The following is a 22,854-nucleotide window of genomic DNA, read 5'->3' on the forward strand; positions in this document are numbered from 1 at the left end:
TCGCTTAGCAACAGAAATTTTGGGTTCAGTTGTGGTCATAAACCGAGGACGACCTGTTCTGATTTTGTTATGCAGACTTCCAGAAAATAGTAAGTATGAGCTCAACCTGAAATACAAGGTGATCATTGTTTAAACATTGGAATCGATCCTTTAAGTCTCTTCAGCCATTTTCCCTTAACTACCCCTCCCATAAGTTCCTGAGGGAAAACAAGGACTGTTTTTTTTTTTTCTTTGTCTAGGCAGGCAGTTGGGACTGTGAGGATAATTTGTTTTCCATCTCTGATCTAAAAAGTTTTTCTAGCCTGGGCTATTATTTTGGGGAAAATGGTTCCTTTTTCAGAGCATCTGCTCTACGCTCAGGTAGTCCTTGACTTACAACAGTTAATTGAGTGGCCGTTCACATAATCAAAATTCTGATTCTTGACTACTGGTTTGTATTTATGACGGTTGCAGTGTCCTGGGGACATGTGATCAGCTTTTGAGACCTTCTGACAAAGTCAATGGGGAAGCCAAATTCACTTAACAACAGTGTTACTAAGTTAACAATTGCAATGGTTCACGCCAACAACCGAGGCAAGAAAAGTTGTACAATGGGACAAAACTCACTTAACAAATGTTTCACTTAGAAACATAAATTTTGGCCACAATTGTGGTCCACAATCACAATTGAGCCCAAAATTTCTGTTGTTAAGTGATACATTTGTTAACTGAGTTTTGCCCTATTTTTCTTGCGAGTTGTTAAGTCAATAACTGCAGCTGATAAGTTAGTAACCTGGTTGTTAAGTGAGTCTGACTTCCCCGTTCACTTTGTTTGTCAGAAGGTTGCAAAAGAGGATGACATGACCCTGGGACACTGCAACGGTCATAAACCAATTGCCAAGCAACTGAATTTTGATCACATGATCATAGAGACAGTCCTAAGCCACATTTTTCAGTGCCATTGTAACTTTGAACAGTCACTAAATGAACTGCTGTAAGTCGAGGCCTTGTCGAGAATCACAATGCTATTCTTCTCAGTTTCTCATATGTCCAATGTTAATATTTTTTTTTCTGAACAAATTGCATGGTAATCATTTTTGGCATGCAGTTTTCAGTTATTTATTTCACTATGTCATCACTTCCTGAAATAGCTGCTGCTTCTTAGAAAGATAGACAGATTGATACAATATGGATCTAAAAATGGGGTATAAGTCAGGCTTTTGATGTGGCAAAATTTCTGAACCATTTTTCATGCATTGGGGTCAGGGTTTTAAGGAGTCTCAAAAAATCTCTCTCTCTATATATAAGTTCAATGAATGGGGCTTATTGATGGTGCTGATGCTATCTTCATACACCCATTTATTCTCACCAGTCTTAGCCGTAAATTAGATTGAGAGATGGTGAGTTGTCCAATATCATTTAGCTTATTAGTCAAGAAGGGATTATAATAGATCACGGCTGTCAAACTCCCGGCCCGCAGGCTGGATGCGTCACGCGCTGGCCACGCTCATGGCCAGTTTAGTGAAGCGGGGAAAAGTCCTGATACGTCATGTGATGTCGCTGTGACGACTTGAGTTTGACCCCCCCTGGAATAGATGTATCTTATCTGAACTGCAAGAGCCAAGTGACCACTAGATGGCAGCAAAGAGATGCAGAAAACTTGATCCCCTTGCAGCCAAGGTATGATATTCTCCCTGTCAAACACAATTACCTTGGGCTTTGATATATTTATTTTACTTGTATCATGCAAGCTATCTAATACACAAGTGACCAATGTCCAAGGAGGAGCAGATGGTAGGAGGGTCATCATGTGATCCCTGCACTTTTGTTCACATGGACAAAAGGTCTGTGGTTTGTATCACAGCAGATCTTCTGCCATCTTATCTTTTTTGAAGCTTCTCCTGCAGCTGTGTTTGAAACAAACAGATATTTTTTAAAGATGCTCACCAGTCACCAGTCTTATCTTTGGCTCTTCAAATATTTCCATACATTTGCCTCACCTAACAATTTTTCTCTGGATCATATTTGTTAAGCATATTGCACAATTTCCACCCAAACTCATATCTGGTTCTTCCATTATCAACATTTACCAATCTGTAGATACTTCCCTACAACAGCTCAGATGATGCTAGTTTATAATTTCCAGCATACCTATTAGCCCTTTCATTCATAATTAAGCTTAAACTTTCACTACCCTGAATGTGATTATCAATTCCACTTTCAAAAATCAGACCTATTTCAATTCAGATCTATTGTATCCTCTCCATTTCGGTTAGTTTCGCAGACTCGCAATGTATTTTTCTTTTACTTGTTAATTCATGTTGATGGTAACAAGTTGCCTACTTGCCTACTTGCTCCAGGTTAGATGTGTATGTATTATACTGACACATATTCAGGATATTTTCATCCATTATTAAAGTGGTAGAAGAATATTATTTGTTTTATTATATAATGCTATTAGTTGTTGTTGTTAGTCCCGAAGTCGTATCTGACCCATTGAGACCCCATGGACAACGTTCTTCCAGGCCTTCCTGTCCTCTACCATCCTCTGGAGTCCATTTAAGCTCATGCCGACTGCTTCAGTGACTCCATCCAGCCACCTCGTTCTCTGTCATCCCTTCTTCTTTTGCTCTCAATCTTTCCCAGCATTAGGCTCTTCTCCAGTGAGTCCTTCCTTCTCATTAGGTGGCCAAAGTATTTGAGTTTCATCTTTAGGATCTGGCCTTCTAAAGAGCAGTCAGGGTTGATCTCCTGTAGGACTGACCAGTTTGATTGCCTTGCAGTCCAAGGGACTCGTAGGAGTTTTCTCCAGCACCATAGTTCTCCTTACACACAGTCACTCAGGCACTCGTCACTCCCACCTGGACTACTGCAATGCTCTCTACATGGGGCTCCCCTTGAGGAGCACCCAGAGGCTCCAACTGGTGCAGAATGCGGCCGCGTGGGGGATTAGGGAGCGAGGGGGCACTCCCATGTGACGCCTCTCCTGCGTGAGCTGCATTGGCTTCCGGTGGTCTTCTGGGTGCGCTTCAAGGTGTTGGTCACCACCTTTAAAGCGCTCCATGGCATAGGGCCTGGGTACTTACGGGACCGCCTTCTGCCGCTGATAGCCTCCCACCGGCCAGTTCGCTCCCACAGAGAGGGACTCCTCAGGGTGCTGTCAGCCAGGCAGTGTCGGTTGGTGACCCCCAGGGGGAGGGCCTTCTCTATGGCAGCACCTGCCCTCTGGAACGATTTGCCCCCGGAGATACGCATGATACCAGATCTCAGGGCTTTTCGCCGTGCCCTAAAAACTTTTCCACCAAGCAGGTTGGCGTAACCCCCCCCCCCCCTTTTGAGATGTTAGATTTTTAATTATCTATGGGTTTTAGTTGGGATGTTTTAAATTTTGGGCCAAAGTTGTGTAATTCTTTTAAAAATTTTAAATTTTGTATTGGAATGTTTTTTATTTTTGGCTGTGCACCGCCCTGAGTCCGGCAGGAGAAGGGCAGTATACAAATTTAATAAAAATAAATAAATAAATAAATAAATAGTTCAAAGGCCTCAATTTTTTGGCGCTCAACCTTTCTTATGGTCCAACTTTCACAGCCATACATTGCAACTGGGAAAACCTGTTAAAATGCTATTAGTGCTCTTTATTAATTTGATTAATCTCTGTCATATATTTTAAATATATTTTCAGATAAAAATGAATGTCTTTCTGGCATTTGCGGAGAGCATGCTGTATGCCATAACACACACGGAAGCTATTACTGTGTTTGCCATGTAGGCTTCCAGGCTTCTAATAAACATGGAACATTTATTCCCAATGATGGCACAAAATGTATGGGTAAGTACCACAACAATAAATCATTATTTTTTTTCCTGTTTTCATTTAATTTAAAGTGTAATCGGTACAATTAGTTTTAGTTTTTGGCGATGGACTTTTTCATTGAGTATATTTTAAACTTTGTGAGAGAAATGCATTTGTGTCTGATTCTCTTAAAATCTCATATAATTAATAGATTAAACAGTGAATGTAGTGTAAGTTAAATTTATATAGTGCAATATTTAGCAGAAGCAGTAAAATATATTTGTATTGTACAGTATTGGCATTGCGTGGATCATCCTTGTGACACAATACTTAGATCTGCTAAAATTAATTTATTACTTATTTATTCTTTGGATTTGTCAGAATAAACCACACTAAATGTGCTTATTTCTTTTTCCCTTATCAGTTCATCATTCTGTTCTTAAGGTTTGCATTCCTCATATATCAGTAGCACATTTCTTGCTTTTACTGATTATCAATTATTTAAGCATATCAAGTTAGAATACATTGGTTTAAAACTGCAGAAGGTGTATAATAGCTTAAAAACCCATTTAATTTAATTTTTCTTATATTACCAAGGAAAGCACTATTTTTCTCACAATAAATCTCAGTCTGCTACAGATCTGAACCCAGTACGGAAGAGAACTATTCACATGGGTAGTAACTAAAAAAATGGGAAGGGAATGCTATTTCCTTCAAAGTTGCTTTTCTTCTTAAGCAGATAAAGTTCTCTGATTCTTCCAATTTTGTTCACTCGTAGGCATTCCAAGGATTTGTTTCTTAGGAAAATGAGACTTGGTGTTTTATATTTTCTCTCAAGGAACATTTCCCTCTCCAGTTGATAAATCTAGGGAAGTCAAAGTATTTGGGGAGAAGCATCTCAAATTTATTTTTCATTTCATTTTACTGCAGTTGTGGATTGTGGACCTCCACCTTATATTCCAAACACTCTGTCACCTCCTGTGAATAAAACCACTTATGGAAACCAAATTCTTTATACTTGTCAGCCTAATTATGTCCTTGAAAGTGGAAACTCAGCTGCGTTTTGCAATGCCAAAGGAAAATGGGAAGGTGCAGACATGGTGTGTAAAGGTAAAGAGAGCATTTGAAAAATCTATTGGTAAATGTAATTGTTCCAATGAGAGTAGTCACATGTCAGTCCATTTGAAAAAAAAATGGTTCAGTTAAAACTCACAGAAATCAATGCCAACTTTATATAATTCCAAGATTTTCTGTATTGTACCTAACCAGGAAAACCATACAATGCTCCCCAGGTCCCCTAGATATTTTTTAAAGTTACCGATTATTATTGGATTTTTATACTTGTCAGCCTAATTATGTCCCTCCTTTTTAATATATAACTTAAAGCAGTGAACATACCTACTGCCTCTTATGTTATTCTTAATTTATAATAGGAGTAGAGATTTTAAACAAAAATATGCATTCAGTACTAGAAAGTCAGCTTTTTCCCATAGATGTTTTAAGATAGGGGTGTCCAACTTCTGTAACTTTAAGACTTGTGGACTTCAACTCCTAGAATTCCCCAGCTAGCATGGCTGGCTGGGGAATTCTGGGAGTTGAAGTCCACAAGTCTTAAAGCCACAAAGCTTGGACATCCCTGTTTTAAGATACTGCGCTAATCTTGGCTACTCGCTGTTGTTTGATTGTTTGCTGCTTAGGCTAGCCTAACACTATAGCGCGAAGGAGAGATTTCTCCAAAATTTCTCCTAGAAAAGCAAATAATTTTGGCAGTTGACTTTGAGTTCAATGCTGGCCATTAGACAGCATCCCTCTGTGGTAATAGAGACTTTTACCTTTCCCACAGAAGACAATGGGCTGCCCCATTGGCAGGTTTGAATCTGTGCTGTCTCTGCAGATCAAAGATAGCATTTTATGATCATTCCTTTTTTGTCTTCTCCTGGCTCACTCTGCCTAATGATAGCATCAGTTCTATATTTTGTATTTATTTTTAAAAACAACTTTTACTGTGTTATTTTTAAATTAACTTTAATGAATCTCTCACTGTGTACTCTTTTGCTGTGACATACTGATCCAAACTTGCTTGTTTACATACTGTTTTCATACTGTGTTTCAATTATATTCTCACAGTGGTTTTCAGAAAGTAAGAAAAAAATTTAAATGTTTATAAACCCCCCCCCCCATCCTAAACCTATAAAGCACAAAAGCTGCATAAAATACTTAATAGGATTAAAACTGTATCAAAAAAGCTTAAGGAAAAAAACACCCTTTCCTGGTCTTGAAGGGATATTAAAATAGCCGTTTTGATTTTTTAAAAATGTAATTCAGATAAAGAAAACAAATAAATGTGCATAAATCATGCCTTCTCATACTGATTATTGTTCTTATACAACTACTCTATGACCTTTTTGGAATTTGTTTTTAGTGAGAGACCCAGGGTGTTGTCAACTTATAATATGTGCAAAATGGTTTTATGTGCAGTTCAGTTGCAATTTAGATGCTTCCTTTGTTTTGATGGATAATAGTTCACAACATTAACTTTTTAACAAGTTAACAGTTTATTGATCCAAATATGACAAATATGCCTGAACTGAAAATGATTCTTTCCCAAACATAATTCTCACAGAGTTCTCTTTAGCAAGATTTATTCAGATGAAAGGAATAGGGATATAAGAACTCCAACAAGGGAACTAATTTTTCAATGTGGAACCAATTTCTTTCAGTGTATATTAGGAAAAAGACTTTTTGAATCTCTTTCTCACAGCCTTATTGTGAACTGAAAGCACGATAGCTCCTTTTCTTGATAACTGAGAAGTTACAGCTGACTGTTTACATAACAGTCATTTGAATCTTTATCAGTCTGAGAACCAATTTTTACACAAGTTGTGGTTAATCACCAAAGAAATGAATTTTCCCAATACCTAATTGTAGCTATATTAGAAGAGAGAGGACTATTAAAACATAATAGGTATTTCATAATGTGGTATCTGAATCTGGCTAGTGCTAAGCTACTTTCAGAATATTTCATGCAGCTTTCTGAAACTCTATACTATTTTTTATTGAAGTAGTGGGTATAATAGCATAACTGAGTTTTTAGAATTGAATCTCCTCTTTCAGAAACCTCCTGAGACTTCACACCCTAGTCCGGTTTTCAACTTTCAATTACTTGGTAGTTCATACTGCCACCATTTCTATTTTATTGTATGCCTAACCTGTCATATTTCCTCTAAATTGTGACAGTTGGGGCTCTCAGTTTTTCTGCCATGTGCTATGGTGACTAAAAGGTAAAAATGGGGAAAGAAACAAGATTAGAAGAGTCACAGCTTCTAGATTATAGAAGAGCCCTGGTGGCACAGTGATTAGAATGCAGTATTGCAGACTGACTCTGCCCAAAGCCTGGAGTTCAATCCTGACTGGTTCAGTGTTGACTCAGCCTTCCATCCTTTTGAAGTCGGTAAAATGAGAACCCAGATTGTTGGAGGCAATATGCTGTCTCTGTAAACCGCTTAGAAAGTGCTGTAAAGCGCTATGGAGCGGTATATAAGTCTAAGTGCTATTGCTATTGCTATACTTCAGACCACAAGATATTAATGAAGAAAACAATAAATCATCTTGGTCACATCCTAAGGGAGGAATAGAAAAGAAAGCTGAGTTTACCTAAAATTTCTTATTTCTATAAGAAATAAAAAGAAGAGACAATAAGGGCTAACAAGCAACACACAAAGAGGTACATTCTAGCACAATTTTCTGCCTTAGACATCTGCTTATTTCCCTGTACTTTAATCAAAATTTCAGAAAAGCTGTGTTAGTTATGTTTCTTTCCTAGCCCTGATATCCAACTCCTTACTTTGTTCTCTGCTCTAATCCTGCTTCAAGATTTAAAATAATCAGTGAGATTCCTAGGTGAGGTTCTGTGGCAGACGAGTTCCCTCCAAAGTAGCAGATCAGTGAAGTGAACACTGGCCAGCAGTGATTTCTGGTCAGTGAAAGTCTTTCCAGATAAAGGAGAGCAGGAGAGATCGCCTGTCTGAGCTCCAAACAGCTACTCCTCTGCAGGAAACTGCAGGATGGAAGTCTTGCCGTTTCTCATGAGTAGCTGGGGGCCATGGGAGAAACATCGCCCTCGCACTCACAATACACGGCCTTTTATCGGTTATCTTTTTTTCTCTTCAGTAGAGAGAGAGGGTTGAAAACTGGCCGTGGGTGCACAAGGGTGCTCATAGGCTGTGCCTCACTTGTGGATGTGTATTGAGAATGTCTGTAATCTTCTCATCTGAGAAGATGAACATTCTGGGCCTGAGCTATCACCTTGTGCAAGTTGCAGACAGAACACATACCCCTCTTAACCAGGTGAACTGGCTTGAGATTGCTGTCTGTCTTCTAGGAGTACCTATGAAATGGACAATCATGCTTAAACCTGACATGAACACATTATACAGAGAATATGCCAATAGAGGAACATGTGTGGTAGACACTGTCCCTGCATTACTGGATCGATTTTGCCTCACAGTTCCATTGCATTGGCAAGGGTCTATTTATGTGAAGTACTTAAGTACATAAGTCAATGTAATATGTAGATTCTTATTAAACTATTTGATATGCGTTCAATTTTCAATACTCATATTTTTGTTTTATCTCCTGTCCCTTTAGAAATAGATTGCGGAAAACCACCGTGGCTGCCAAATACAGACATTATCTGGAATAACAGCACAACTTTAGGGAGCACCATATACTATAAATGCAAGGATGGATTTCAGTCTTTTGGAGAACATAATTTTTCACAATGTAAAATATCTCGCAAATGGGGAAACATTACTTTTGAATGCAAGGGTAAAGTTATCTGTTACTTTTATTCAAATATTCTTTATGGGTAAATATTCGATTCCTTTTCTGCAGCCTCTTGAGCCCCTTCTTACCATACTGTCCAAAATTGGTGACCCAATTTTGAAACAGTAATGCTGCAAGCTACAGCAGCAGTATCATACATAGCTACATACAGTAGCTATGTTAGCTACCCTAACATAGGGTTAATATTTTGAATATATAAAAATACCCTCCTCAATAGGAAAAAATTGAAAATTCATTCCCCACGAGATAGTGACGTGATCTTGCCCACATCCTGTCTATTGTCATGGTACCAGAAGGTTGTTTTTGCATCATTTTCTTTCTGAGGAAAAAGTCTCATTATTGTCAAGTTGTTCATTCCTGATAACATGACCAGTAACTAGTTTAGAATCAGAATGGTTATATGAAAAGTACATTTTTGGTAGATGATTCTCATCCCCTCCATTCTAATGGCTGATTCATAGTTTCCACTTTTATCTTTGGTTGTAGGCAAATGTCCCTTATCCAATCAACCATATTTTCCTGACAACATTACAATAATTGCTTAACTGTTAAGCATTAAACTATTGCAACATCTACCCAATGAATGTAAGTGTTTGCAGCATGGAAGCCTTCACATATACAACTGTTCATACACTATTTTCTCCATCACTTCACGTGAAACCCAGTGTGGCTTCAGTGCTGCAAACATTTATGTTGAATGTATGCGTATTTGTCACCTGTAGCCAGTGCCACTGAAATGACACTGATTGCAGGGGAGTTTATTTGGTGTTTTTGAAGGCTCCAAATAACGAATGTCTAAATGAGGCTAATATTAGGGTCATCAGATCTGGGCTGTAAAATTACAGACAATGGTGGACCTTTCATAGATATTATTCATTTTACTTATTGTATTGTTTCCATTTTATCCTTAAAAACCAATCCCCAAAGCAGGAAGCTTATTCTTGTCTAAAGCTGATTATAATCCATTGATTGGGAATTAGAAGGGAGTTGACCCACAATTAGTGGGAGTTTGGGACAAATTATAGAGCACAGTCTAAACATTGGACTCTTAAAAAGAATCCATTTAAAATAAAGGAATAAACCCTCCTGATGTAGTACAATATTGCAAAGTGTATTTCTTAATAAAAATTCCTTCTTATCCCATTTAGAAATCATCTGTGGCCAACCTCCTGTACTGTCTTTCTCAAACATGATATGGAATGGGTCTACTCATCCAGGAAGCACCGTAGAATACAACTGCATGAAAGGTTTCTATTCCACAGGGACAAAAAGTCATTCTGTTTGCACCAGAAATGGATCTTGGGAAATATTGGATTTAAGATGCAAAAGTAAGTGGAGAACAATATTACAGGTGTTTCCTGATCTAAGAACAGAAACGATTTGTTGGAATTCCCCAAATATCTGAGCTACAATTTCAATTTTTTCTAAGAGATCTTCTAGTTCGCCAGAGTTCATTTAGAGTAGATTGTGTGTGTGTGTTTCAAAAGCTGGCAGCACTTGACTGTTCTTTTTAGATTCAGAAGCTAAGATAGGTTAGATTAGTTAGTGCTTTGATGGAAAATCACCAGAGAATTCCAGGATTTTGGAGGGTTAGGCTAGATTGTGGAATAGAAAAGACATCCTGAAAAGAAAATGCATGGATTAATCCATATTAATCGTCAAGCATTAAGCTTGACTTGAGGATATATCTCTCTCTTATTTTGCACATTCTCAAGGTTGTGACTTGATCAGCCAGTTTAGGAAAGGCAGGCCTATATAGCCTCAAATTAAGATGCATAAGGACATAGTAACGTATACATGTAAAAACAAAAAGATTATAGAAAAACATGGTAGAATGAGAAGTGAATATTTAAAACAATCCTTCCCATAGCCTGATGCTATATAATATATTGAATTATAAGAACAGCTATGAGATAAGGTTGTAATTATTTTTTTTAAAAGTCTACCATTTTTTTATTTAGTAGTTAATTATAGCATTGAGTCTCAAATTTTAAATAATTGTCCTAAGGACAGGGTTAGTAACTTTTTGTTACTAGTTTATGCTGCTGAGATTGATTTATACTGTGATCTACTATAGAGGGGACCATTGTTAAACTACAATGAAATGAAGTATATTATCTATGACACATTTGTCATCCCAAGTTTTCCACCCAATAATTTTATTAAAAATTGCATTTAAGAAATAAGGAAAATACAAAACGCTAATGCAGAAATACACACAAATATACACAGAGAGGAAAAATTGGAAGAAAAAAATTCCCCCTTCATTTCCAGCAAGTATAGCCAAAATTAACATCTTATCACTGTCTCTTAAAATATAAAACACTTCTTCATTCCGTACCTGACCCAATTTTCTATAAACCCGTCTATAAATTTTCAATTATTCTTAGTAATCAGGAAAAGTCCATTAAAAGTTAACAGAAATAACAATTTAAAATATTTATATTTCCCCACTTATGCAAATTCCCCCTATCACTTCCAATAAAACTCAAAGTCCAATCCCAATTAACAATTAAATATTGTAAAAGATAATTTTACAAATTAACCCATTCCACTCTATTAAACATTACCAAAACTAATCCTCCAATCCCTGTCAAAAAAGACCCTCATTAAAAATCACCAGAGATAACAGGCCATTATTTTAATGGCAATCAGATAAAACCAATTTTTGTATTTTTATTTCTTTCCATCAATGATCTTTAAGTCTCACCAATAAAATTTCAACATCTACTTTAGAGCATCTTTGTCTCTTCTCTCAGAATTCTTGTCATCTTTATTAAAATCCTTTTGCAGTTCCACTGAAACAGCTTCAGGAAATTCCACAAAGTCCAATGTAAAAAATAATGCATATCCTTCTTTTGGTTTATTATTTATTTGGTTTATTATTCATGTATCTTTTTGAATTTTTAATTCATAATTCAATTTCATTTGTAAATCCAGTATTTCCATCCCTTTCTTATAAGGTGTAGTTTTTAAATCCCCTTAAAGTCTATTTCAATTTCATTCAGTAGAGTTTCTTCCTTTTCAATAGTACCTTTTGGTTCCATTATAAAGTTAATAGCTCTTCTTGGACCCAAGCATAACATTTCCATTAAAATTTCCCTTAAAACCATCTAAATGTTTTTATTTTGTAACCCAGTCACTCTTCTTAATCTCTTTATAAGACTGGTTTGAAAAGAAGGATTGTTAAGTGTTTAATGGTACAGTTTTGAGGTCTTGCATTTTAATAGAACAGTACTGGCATCCAGTGGCATTTTTTATTAACAGCATGCATATGATAAATCTAGTATTGCAGATTGAAACTAAACTGGGGCCAGGGACATAATATAAAGTTAAGAGAATATGATTCTTTTGGAGCTCTAATATTTTGCAAGAGCTTCATTTTCAGTAATTTACAGAGGAAACCTTTTGGTTCACACTCATTGTGGTGGGAAAAACTGAAGCTTGTATTTTGCCATATATATCTGTGCCTATTGGAGCTTCTTTTTGATCTGAAAGAAATTATGGAGTTTGATATCATGTATTAGATTAGTGATCTGGAAGATAAGAATTAATTACTTATTTATGAACTGAAGCAGAATGTGCTTTTAAATTATGTATTTAATGCATGTTGCATTTAAATACTATTAATTGACAGTATAGCTTCATCTTTGCTGATTTTTTTTGTTTAATCTGGTTTTTGATTTGCAGTAAAATACACTTGAACTTTATATTCCTAAATATGGAAATATAAATTTGAAATAAAATTTTGGAATTAATTATAAAAAATCCTTCCCATAGGAAAACAGTTTTGAATTCTTTAAAAAACATAATGAGATAAGGCTTTAAAAACTCATAGACAATAAGGAACTAGACGGAACTAAAGATTACAATTAAAGAATAATAATACTCAAACTCACAAATGCGGAATGAAGCAAAATATTTTAACATTGGACATATTGAAGGTTATTTTTGAACAATGGAGTCAGAAATTAATTTTAAGAGGCTTTGCTTCTATAGAAGGATTGTGTTTAAAAGATGCTAAAGATGAGGAAAAAGTGTTACCTGACATGATTGAGATTGATGTGAAAGTGGATTTAAAAATAAAAGGATATAAGAACGATATGAAAAAAGATATTACACTGAACATACAAAAGAAATCAGCTGATATTTTAAAAATTAAAAGGCATGTACAAATAACAACCGAGAAAATCACTTGAATAATTTTCCTATATTGGAATTACAAAAGAAGTTTGTTAAAGCTTTGAAGAATTTTGTGAAAATGGACAGAGAAAAAAATTAAGATATTATGTTATTTAAAGGGACTAAAGATCAAGATTTCTATTTATGACGATTGCAGTGTCCAGGGTCATGTAATCACTTTTTGCAACCTTCTGACAAAGCAGAGTCAATGGGAAAGCCAGATTCATTTAACTATGTTACTAATTTAACAACTGTAGTGATTCCTTTAACAATTGTGACAAGAAAGATAGCAAAATGTGACAAAATTCACCTAGCAACAGAAATTTTAGGCTCAATTGTGGTCGTAAATCAAGAACTACCTTTCAGCTTTTGATAAGCATCTGGTTGACTCTCATGGAAGAGTTTAATTAATAATAATAACAATAAAAACATACTGGATGAACGGCATGGTGGCTTAGTTGTGAAGGCGCTCGCCTCCCACTTGGAAGGTTGAGAGTTCAATCCTAGATAGCGGCAGATGTTTCTCAGCTAGAGAACAAAGAAAAAATATATCTGTGAACTCCATGTAGGCATCAGGAAGGACATCTGGCCAGTAAATACTCAGCTTCCTCCAATTGCCCTGACTCTACCCCGAATTAAGGGACTACAGGGTCATAAAAAGAAAAAAAATAACAGAATACTGGACAAGATAAGGCTTTGCTCTTCTTACATTCTTGCCATTTTAATTTGCAATACAATTATCATGTATTAGTTAGCAATACATGATAAAAATAAATTGGTTTGATAAATGACTTTTTCTTAAAAGTTTTGCTAAGTAATGTATATGTTGTTGTTTTGTCTTGTAGAAGTGCAAGACTTTGTTAATATTACATGGAAAGATCCTTGTGTATCATGGAGGAGACATTATGGAAGTGCTGGAGTAAATGAAACTTATCAAGTTCGTGAGACATTTGATATCTTCTGCCTTTGAAAGATAAAATTGTCTTTGTTATTTAGTACAGGCAGTCTGTCTTCTGTAGGTATGAGTGGATAAACATTTATTAAAATGCTAGTAATAAAGGCAAGAAATTTTTGAAATAAAATTATTTAGATGGCTATAATTTTCTCTAGCTGGGTAATGGATAGCATTGTTCTGGATTCATTGTAAACTTTCTGGAGACAATTGTATTTGTACTTCTAAACGGGGAGGCTTTGGTAAAACAAAACCATTTTTAATGTAGATTTACTATCTTGCTCTAGTTTTTTGCTGTCTTCAGCATTATAAAATATATATTTACACTATAAAACCCTTTAATTTTTTTATTTTTGGGGGGGGGCCAATTTAATTGTCATGCCCTCCCAGAGGATAATAATGTGGACATGGTGAGCCAATTTGCTGTGGCCAACTCACCACAGCCAACTTGCCACACAACTTGCTGCAGGACAACTCCCTGTGGGACAAGAGTTACACTAATATCAAAGAAAAGGTTGAATAGAATCATTAAAGAAAGGATGCGAAAAGAGAGACAGAATGAAATGTAAATAACAAAAATTAAAATATTTTTTTATTTTAAATAATTAAATCGAATTGTCCCATGGCGAGTTGGCCGTGGCAAGTTGGCCCGCAGAAAGTTGGCTGTGGTGAGTTGGCCACAGTGAGTTGTCCCATTCCGTGGTGAGAGGGTTCAATGTCATGAAGGCAGCTCTGGGAGTGATGCAGGAGTATGAGCTTCTGACACAATTACCGTTGCTTGTAGGATCAAAAAGCAAATCTATAGTGGGCTTTTGGGCAGATGATGTGAAAATAGTGACTATGCTTGACAAGGCTGAGAGAATTTGAGAAAGGGGAAGATAGCAGATCTGGGGTTAAGCAGATTACAGAAAGAGATGGTGAGCGTTCATCCATGTATGTACCAAAAGTTGAGCCAAGTCAGTGTCATGCAATTTAATCAATTGCCATAACTTTTCTCTTCAAATAACTTTGGGAACCTGTATTGTGATGCTGCTCTTGCAGAACTATAATCTCTAGAATTTTCTGGAGAGTTGGAATTGGAATTTTAAAAATATTATATTCTAGAGATAGACCGTGGAGTCTTGCGTTTTAGAATTTATTTCTCCTTTTGCTTACAGATTACTATATTGATGCTAGGAAATGAATCAAAAGAAATGACAGATATGTTGATCAAACCTCCTGCCACTGAAATGGCTGTAAATGTGTGTTTGCAGTTACGCCAACACACAAATTACACTGTGGAAATTATCGCAGACTCCATCAATTTGCGTTTACGGCTCAGAATAGCACATCCAGTAATTCATCCAGTGGTTGGTAGGTTCTGTACTTCTAGAAAATATTAAACATTAATAATAAATAGAAATTTTGCCTTAAATTATTATTGCGGAACACAAACTGCTCTTCCAGATCTTATGATAATGAGAAAGAAAAGGAAGTCCCCCCCCCCCCAATATTGCACTGATGTTGATACTTCTCTCAGGGGAAAAAAATGTTTGTATTGTATGGAAATGTGATTCTGAAATATATATACACTGACACAAAGTGGTTTAGAAGCAAACAGCTTGGATTGAGAAGAAATCTTGAAAAATTGTGAAATTAAAGCACTATGCACAACAACAATGAAGTAATGATGTTTCAATGAAGTTAGAACTGGAAATTGAACAAGAAGAGGTTGGTGTAAGAAATGTTACTTTAAAAACAGGTAGTATTTGTATCAGGAAAAACAATATTCTGTAGGATTCAGAGGGGGGGGAAAGCATGTCAAATACTGTATCAAAATATATATTAGTTTAGAAAATAGCCTGCTGAAGTAATAAAAGGATATAAAGTCATAGAAAGGCTGAGAAAACCATAGAACAAAAGAGCAAATAAGACTGGAGGATAAGTGTGTGCTGTACGTAGTATTTAGTGACAGGAAGGGCAGTTTCTTTTGATCCAGAAGTAATCAGGCAAGATAAGCAGCCAATAGGGAATGTCTTGGTTAGAATCTTCGGAATTATATTTCAGTAACATATTCTCTGCACTGCAGTGTTTTGATCTGAAAAGACCTATGAAAAACAAGGAGAAGAGTATTTATAATTTACTAGTTGTTTTGGCCCCAGGTCTTTGCTTTTAATTTAATTTAATTTAATTAATTCAATTTATATGCCGCCCCTCTCCAAAGACTCAGGGCGGCTCACAATACATTTTAAAAAATCATTATAAAAAAACATTTAAAAATTAAAAACATTAAAATTAAAATTTATATATAAATTCAATATCTTTATTAATAAATAATTCCAATAAAAATAAGATTTGTAAGTATTTAATTCAGTGTCTTCCACTTCCTTTTTCCTTTCCAGAAAAGACAGTATTCAACAATATCTCCATATTTAATGACACCTGTATTAAATGGCAGAGAGTCCCAGGAAGAAGGCAGTCTGAGGAAACCTACCTAGTAAGTTAGGCACAGTTGTAATTGAATGGAAAGTAATGGAAGAGCTTTGAGAAATACTTTTTTCATGTTTCTGTGGATGGTCAAGTTTTGAGAGTGACTTTGTTGTGTGAAACACACAGGCTGACCCATTATCTCTTCACATTCATAGGCTTTGTTAATTTTGGTAGCTCTTTAGCTGCCTCTTCAGAAACCGAAGTGGAACTAGGTAGTCCTTGACATACAATTGCAATGGAGCCTGCCCATTACAGTTGTATGTTGTTACAGTCATAAATTGGATTGTCCAATTTTATGATCTTTTTTGCAGTGGTGGTTAAGTTAACACAACAGTCATTAAGCAAACCATCACTATGGTGTGATTTAACCAAAAACTGGATCTGGCAAAACTCTCATACTGTAAAATGCAGTCACATGACTCCAGGATGCTGCAAACGTCCGTAAATGCCAATTACCCAAAGCGTAGTCATATGAGGGGTGGGGGTGACCATTGAAACCAAGTCATAATTTCCTTTTTTCAGGTATGTCCAAACTTCCAACAGTTGTTATGTGACTACCCTGTTTCCCCCAAAATAAGACATCACCTGATAATAAACCCAATCGGCTTTTGAGCGCATGGCAATAAAGCCAAGCGCTTATTTCAGGGTTCAAAAAAATATAAGACAGGGTCTTATTTTCGGGAAAACACAGTAGTTATAAATTGAGAACTACCTGCAAAGGGATAGTACAGATTTATTTAAATTTATTTTCCCTGAAGTATTTTTGTCAGGTAGCATAGAATTAAAAGAATTCTGGTGCCTGTTATGAAAAACTGTTACGTTATGCCTCTTCTCTTTGTAGATTGTGATAAACTGTATCAAGATTTGAATAGGCCTGTAAGCAGATGTTCTGCAGATGTTGCAGAACTACATATCCCAATAGAAGCAGCCAGCTTTAATAAACCTAAAGAACAAGGCAATCTATCTTTCGATGTACAAAAATGTGAAGTGGGGTTGGAGTCAGTGGTGGGTTCCTCCCGGTTCCACCCAGTTCCGCCGAGCCGGTAGTGGTGATGATATGACGTCACCGAACCGGTTCTGCCCCCCCCGCCCCCCACATTATTTTACCTTTTATTTGCCCCCACCCCCAATCTATTGCTGCCTCCTGAGTCCCAGCTGATCGGCTAGAGGGAAAAAAACTGTTTAAACTCTTGCCGCAGGGCTTCAAAGGGCTGCCCTACAGCTGATCAGTGTTAAAAGAAAACAAATGAGTAGACCGGTGCCTGCAAAAATAAATGGGTAGACCAGTGCCTGCAAAAATAAATGGATAGATCGGTACAGTTCTGCAAGCAGTTAAAAGCCTGGTAGACCAGTACCTCTGCTAAATCCTAAATAATTGTCACATGACCAAGCCACGCCCACAAAATAAGCCACGCCCACAGAATGGTAGTAAAAAATTTTAGAACCCACCCCTGGTTGGAGTGGACTTCCTGGACCTCATGAATGATTTGCAGATGCAGCCTTTAACTTACTCATGCACGCATATCATGGATTGTGAAGTCAATCTCTTTCTTTACTTTTTCCTCTGCCTGGTGGGCTGTCCTTGCCAGAAGTCTGAACAAATCACTTTCAAGTGTTTTGAAATAAGACTCAGTGCATGGATTATTTATCTTCAAGAGCCATAGTGGCACAGTTGTTAGAACACAATATTGCAGGCTAACTCTGCCCACTGCCAGGAGTTTGATCCTGACCGGCTAAAGGTTGACTCAGCCTTCCATCCTTTCGAGGTTGGTAAAATGAGGGCACATAGATTGTTTGGGGCAATATGATGACTCTTTAAACTGCTTAGAGAGGGCTGTAAAGCACTATGAAGTGGCATATAAGTCTAAATGTTATTGCTATCTGGTTTGGCACTTTCTGTATCCTCAACCCCACCCCACCCCAATCCACCGTTACTGTATACATTTAGCCCAACTTTCCTCAATCCATACCTTCCAGATCGTTTGGAATGATCCATGTTGGCTGGGAATTGTAGTTCCAATTCACCAGGAAGCATCAGGTTAGAGAAAGCTTCTTGCCCATCATGCCCTTTTTCTCTCAAATTAGACATTTTTTTCAGTACATGTATATTTAGATTGTCCATTAGTGTCATACGCACAGCATAATTCACAGTGTCAGATATGTTTAATTATGCATTTCTTGTTACAGATTCACCTAGTGGGTCTACGTTGGTATCAGAAGGAATTCAGTCATGAAATGATTCTTAACTTTACCACAGATTCTTGGAATCCAGAATTGTGCCTCAATTTATCTTTAGGCAGCAATTACACTGTAAACATCTCCACTGCTGACCTAAAGCATAGTGTCCTCATCCATTTGAGTGTCCCATTAGCAGGTAGTGCCTTGATTTACAATTTTTCTTGTTTTTTCATATCCCAAGGTTGTTCCTTCAGTATGAGAATCTATAGCAACTTCACATTCTTGAGAGCCTGGCTTCCATGTTTGATTAAATAATTTTATATACAGTCAAATTTTCAATATTTCTGCACAAATCAGACCTAAAGCATGACTTTTTCCCCTCATGAGTTATATTTTTACATAAGAAGCAATATGGCAGATCTTAAAAAGTTAATAAAAGTGTGGGTTTATTGCTAAACCATCCTTTCTTCAGTGGCTGTTCACTCCTTATTAATGAGCATGTTTCCCACCCAGAAAACATCCTGGGCACCCTTGTAAAGAGGACCCATTGTTCTGAATGGGTGGGGTTTTTTTTTGCAGGAAATACTAAATAAATGCCGGTTTCCAGCAAAAAAAATGTGAACCATGGGATGCTACAAACAACTATAAATGTGGGCTGAGTGCCAAGAACCCCAAATACCATCATATGACTGTGGGGAGAGCAGCCATTGGAACTCCAAAACTAGGCCATAAGTAGTTCTGAGATGATCTGTTGTAACTTTGAACAATTGCTAAGACACCAGTCATAGGTAAAGGACTACCTGTGCGGTTTCAAACCATATATCAGTTTTTCCCAAACTGGAGTTTTCCAGGTCTATTGGACTTCTTCTAGAATTCCCATCCAAAATTATAGAAATTGAATTCGAAATTGTCTGGAAGACTACAGCTTAGGCAAACTGCTAGTGATTCAAGAGGAGTTCAGATTGGTCCAGAGGGGGAACAGAGCATTCCAGAGTTCTGCACAATATTTCATTTTTGAATCAGTGAGTTTTACCCATCCCTATATATATCAGGTACTGAAAACAATTTAAAATTAAAATAATATTCCCCCAGGTCACTGGGAAACTCCTCAAGTGCCATCTGGAATCTTGCTGAATCCATCAGGTATACTGAATCTTTCTAGAATGCACTAAGGATATAATTATTAATGTATAACAGAAATAATGGTGGTCAGTAGTTCATTTGTAGGACAAGGACCAAATAATGATAACATGCATACTGGCAGCATTTTATGAACTAAGAAAGGTATATGAAAGATTACTGACTGCTGTCTCCCAATGACAATGTGCTGTTAAATATAATTTACATCTGTTTGGGTTTTTTAAAGCTTTGGAACAGTGAGAAAACTTCTGATCAAAGAGAAATTCATTTTCCCCTTCACATAGAGTTGAAGGGTTGAGGTTTGGGGCCTGTATGAGGAGATGGGCATTTTGGGAGAATAGACAGTAGTTGCCAACAGTGCTGGCAGGCTAGGCCTTTTCAGCCAAGTGATTTTTTTAAAAAAAAAGACTGTAAAAAGCTTTTGGTGTAGACTAATCTCACTTTTATAAATCAGGCTGCATTTTCTGTTAACAATATTTTTATTCTGTATTATTGTTGCCAGTTCTGATACGATTTGATTTTGCTGCTTGCGTGTTGTTTTGGATTCCTAATGAAGAAGAGTGTAAAATTTTAGAAAGAAAGAATGAATGAATGCTGAATGAATAAGTTTTTTAAAAAAATGCTACAATAATAAGGATCGCCTTTTTCTTTTTTTAGATCCACCATCGCCACAAGTAGAATTCATGTCAACACAAGACTTTATGCCATTATTGAGCTTTCTGAAAGCTGAAGGAAGAAATGGTCCTATCAGGTCTCTGGCTTTTACGCTACATATTTCAGACACCCAAGAACGCTTACTTCCATGTAATTGTTATGTTTTTTTAACGTTACTTGCTCTGATTATTTTGTTTCCTCTCCTTTCAAATATCACTGTCGTTCAAGGCAATACTAGAAGTAGTCCTCGACTTCCAACCATTCATTTAATGACCTTTCGAAATTATACCGGCACTGAAAAAAGTGACTTATGACTGGTTTTCACACTTACAACCATTGCAGCATTCCTATGATCAAATTCAGGCGCTTGGCAACTGGATGTATTTTTGACAGCTGCACTGTCCCAGGGTCTCGTGATCACCATTTGTAACCTTCTCAGCCAGCTTCCGACAAGCAAATGGGGAAAGCTAGATTCACTTAACATTTCAGTGATCTACTTAACAACTGTGGCAAAAAAGGTCACAAAATGAGACAAAACTCACTTAACAACTCCCTTGCTTAGCAATGGAAAATTTGAGCTCCATTGTGGGCGTAAGTTGAGGACTACCTGTACATGGCAAATATGGATTTGTTCCTCTTGCATATGGATTGCACTTTAACATCCCAAAGTGCTTACTAGATCATTTTGGTTAGTTCATTCAGTTGACTCTTAAGTTTTGTTCAGAGGCAGGTAAGAACTTTCATTTCACCATATTCAGAAACATTAGTTCTGGGAGGTTTTTGAAGATAAGGAGTACTGACGATCATTTAATTTGCATTAAGGAAGCTGTTTCTTTTGGAAAGGGAGGAAACACTTCCTAACAGTGAGAACAATTAACCAGTGGAACGGCTTCCCTTCAGAAGTTGTGGGTGCTCCATCACTGGAGGTTTTTAAGAAGAGACTGGAGAGCCACCTATCTGAAATGGTGTAAGGTCTCCTGCTTGAGCAGGGGGTTGGACTAGAAGACCTCCAAGGTCCCTTCTGGCTCTATTCTGATTTATTATTGTCTCTTGTGGCCAGGGCTGGAATGCGACCCCTGCAGATAAGGTAGGTCATATGTACAAAAACCATGTAATGTTGGCCACCCGAGTAACGACACTGAAAGCAGCATCTTGAAGAAAGTCAGGCTAGGCCGCAAAAGTCAGTAGCAGTAAAAAAATAGTTCTTTGTGTGACTTGATGCTTTTATCTTCTTATTTCTAGTTCTTACCAAGTGATTGTCATTCCTGGGATTCCGCTCTGCAACTTTAATTGCTATTCCTTGACCAACCTCTCCTACTTCAGCAAAGGTTCAGAATCTGATAGCTACATGACAGCTGAGTTCTCAGCCAAGAGCATTCCTGAAAACAGGTTGACCTTTGTTCTCGGAGACCGACTATATTATGGAGGATATTATAATGCTCCCTTGAAACCAAGAAAGGCATATTGTATTGTACTTAGGACTGTCAGCAAGTGGAATTGGGTAAGAAGACTGTTAAAATTCTTCCCATTCTTTTATTCCTTTTATATTTGCATTTCAACAGATTCCTGGGCAGCTTACAGAACAGAGGTTGGCAATGAAATAAATTGAAAACAAAGGCTTTCAAACAGGACCATGCCAAAAAGAGTATAATAGTATTTAGAAGAACGCAAAACAATGGAAACAATTTACGGAAGATAAGAAAGTCTGAGAATATAGAAAGATATTTACCTGTCTCTTTTAAGATCAAGAGAGATTTCAATTAAATTGAAGTGATATTAGCTCAGGCAGCACTGCGACAGCCACAAGTCGAGGACTGGTAATAAACCTACGGTTGCAACATCATCTAACTTCAGACGGTCACTGAATGAGGCAGTTGGTAAGTGAAATGAATTATATATATTTTTTAAAAAAAATCAATAATTAAAGCATGACCACCAAATGGAGCACCAATCAAACCTTCAATCCCAGGATCCTTAAGACTCAGAATATATTTACTGTCAGGGATATGTGGGAACAAGGGCAGGGTCGTGCTTCTCCCCCATTTTATAAGACCTCTTCCCTATCCCCCAAAGTCAAATTCAGATAATACTGAATTGACCAGTTAGTCAACTCAATACTGATATATTGGGATATTATGTTGACCCATTTGTATTATTTCTCTATCTTGGTAAAAAAAAAAGTACAGAAGCACAGAGCAGGAAATATGATGCGACCTGTTTTAAGATTCCAGATGGAGGTAGTGTGTGTTCAAGTACGATTGTTTCCATGGTTATTTTATACAGAAAAAAAGCAGAAACTCAGGGATCAATACATTTATGATGGTACAGGTAATCTTCATTTACCAACTGCCTCATTCAGTGACTATTCGAAGTTAGGATGGTGCTGCAAAAGTAAGTTTATGACCAGTTCTCATAGTGCTCCTGTGATCGCCATTTGGGCATTTTGTAACTGTTTACAATAGTCCCAGTATCTTGCAGTAACATGATCATCATTTGAGTATTTTGTGACTGGCACATTTTTACAATGGTCTTCGCACCCTGCAATCAAGATCAATTCAAATTTTCATGTTAATGAATATGCATTGTAGGCTAAGAAAAACTGCATGCCAAAACATGGAGAAATGAATATGTAAAATAGCATTTTATTGCTTTCTTTGCATAT

The 22,854-nt window shown here is 36.8% G+C and overlaps 1 protein-coding gene across 4 annotated transcripts in view; it reads left to right on the top strand.

Moving 5' to 3' along the window:
* SUSD1 (sushi domain containing 1) overlaps positions 1 to 22,854 on the top strand; it is a 32,424-nt gene that overhangs the window by 4,044 nt on the left and 5,526 nt on the right. Inside the window, exons 3-14 of one of the 4 annotated variants that reach the window (XR_011600076.1) lie at positions 3,662 to 3,808; positions 4,703 to 4,882; positions 8,420 to 8,599; positions 9,766 to 9,945; positions 13,645 to 13,736; positions 14,909 to 15,104; positions 16,133 to 16,227; positions 18,408 to 18,594; positions 19,491 to 19,541; positions 20,196 to 20,289; positions 21,435 to 21,581; positions 21,755 to 22,069. Coding sequence is in view for 3 of the 4 variants with exons in the window: in XM_070938558.1 (XP_070794659.1) it covers positions 3,662 to 3,808; positions 4,703 to 4,882; positions 8,420 to 8,599; positions 9,766 to 9,945; positions 13,645 to 13,736; positions 14,909 to 15,104; positions 16,133 to 16,227; positions 18,408 to 18,594; positions 19,491 to 19,541; positions 20,196 to 20,289; positions 21,435 to 21,693 (1,661 nt within the window). In the remaining variant the exon portion in view is untranslated. Of the gene's footprint in view, positions 1 to 3,661; positions 3,809 to 4,702; positions 4,883 to 8,419; positions 8,600 to 9,765; positions 9,946 to 13,644; positions 13,737 to 14,908; positions 15,105 to 16,132; positions 16,228 to 18,407; positions 18,595 to 19,490; positions 19,542 to 20,195; positions 20,343 to 21,434; positions 21,694 to 21,754; positions 22,070 to 22,854 lie in introns of those variants that run through there. The other 3 variants (XM_070938558.1, XM_070938560.1, XM_070938559.1) reach the window with 3 other exon arrangements.

This window comes from Pituophis catenifer, unplaced genomic scaffold (assembly GCF_029215685.1).
Source record: "Pituophis catenifer annectens isolate HBS135680 unplaced genomic scaffold, rPitCat1.0.hap2 SCAF_2, whole genome shotgun sequence".
In the NCBI taxonomy this organism is placed as follows: domain Eukaryota; kingdom Metazoa; phylum Chordata; class Lepidosauria; order Squamata; family Colubridae; genus Pituophis; species Pituophis catenifer.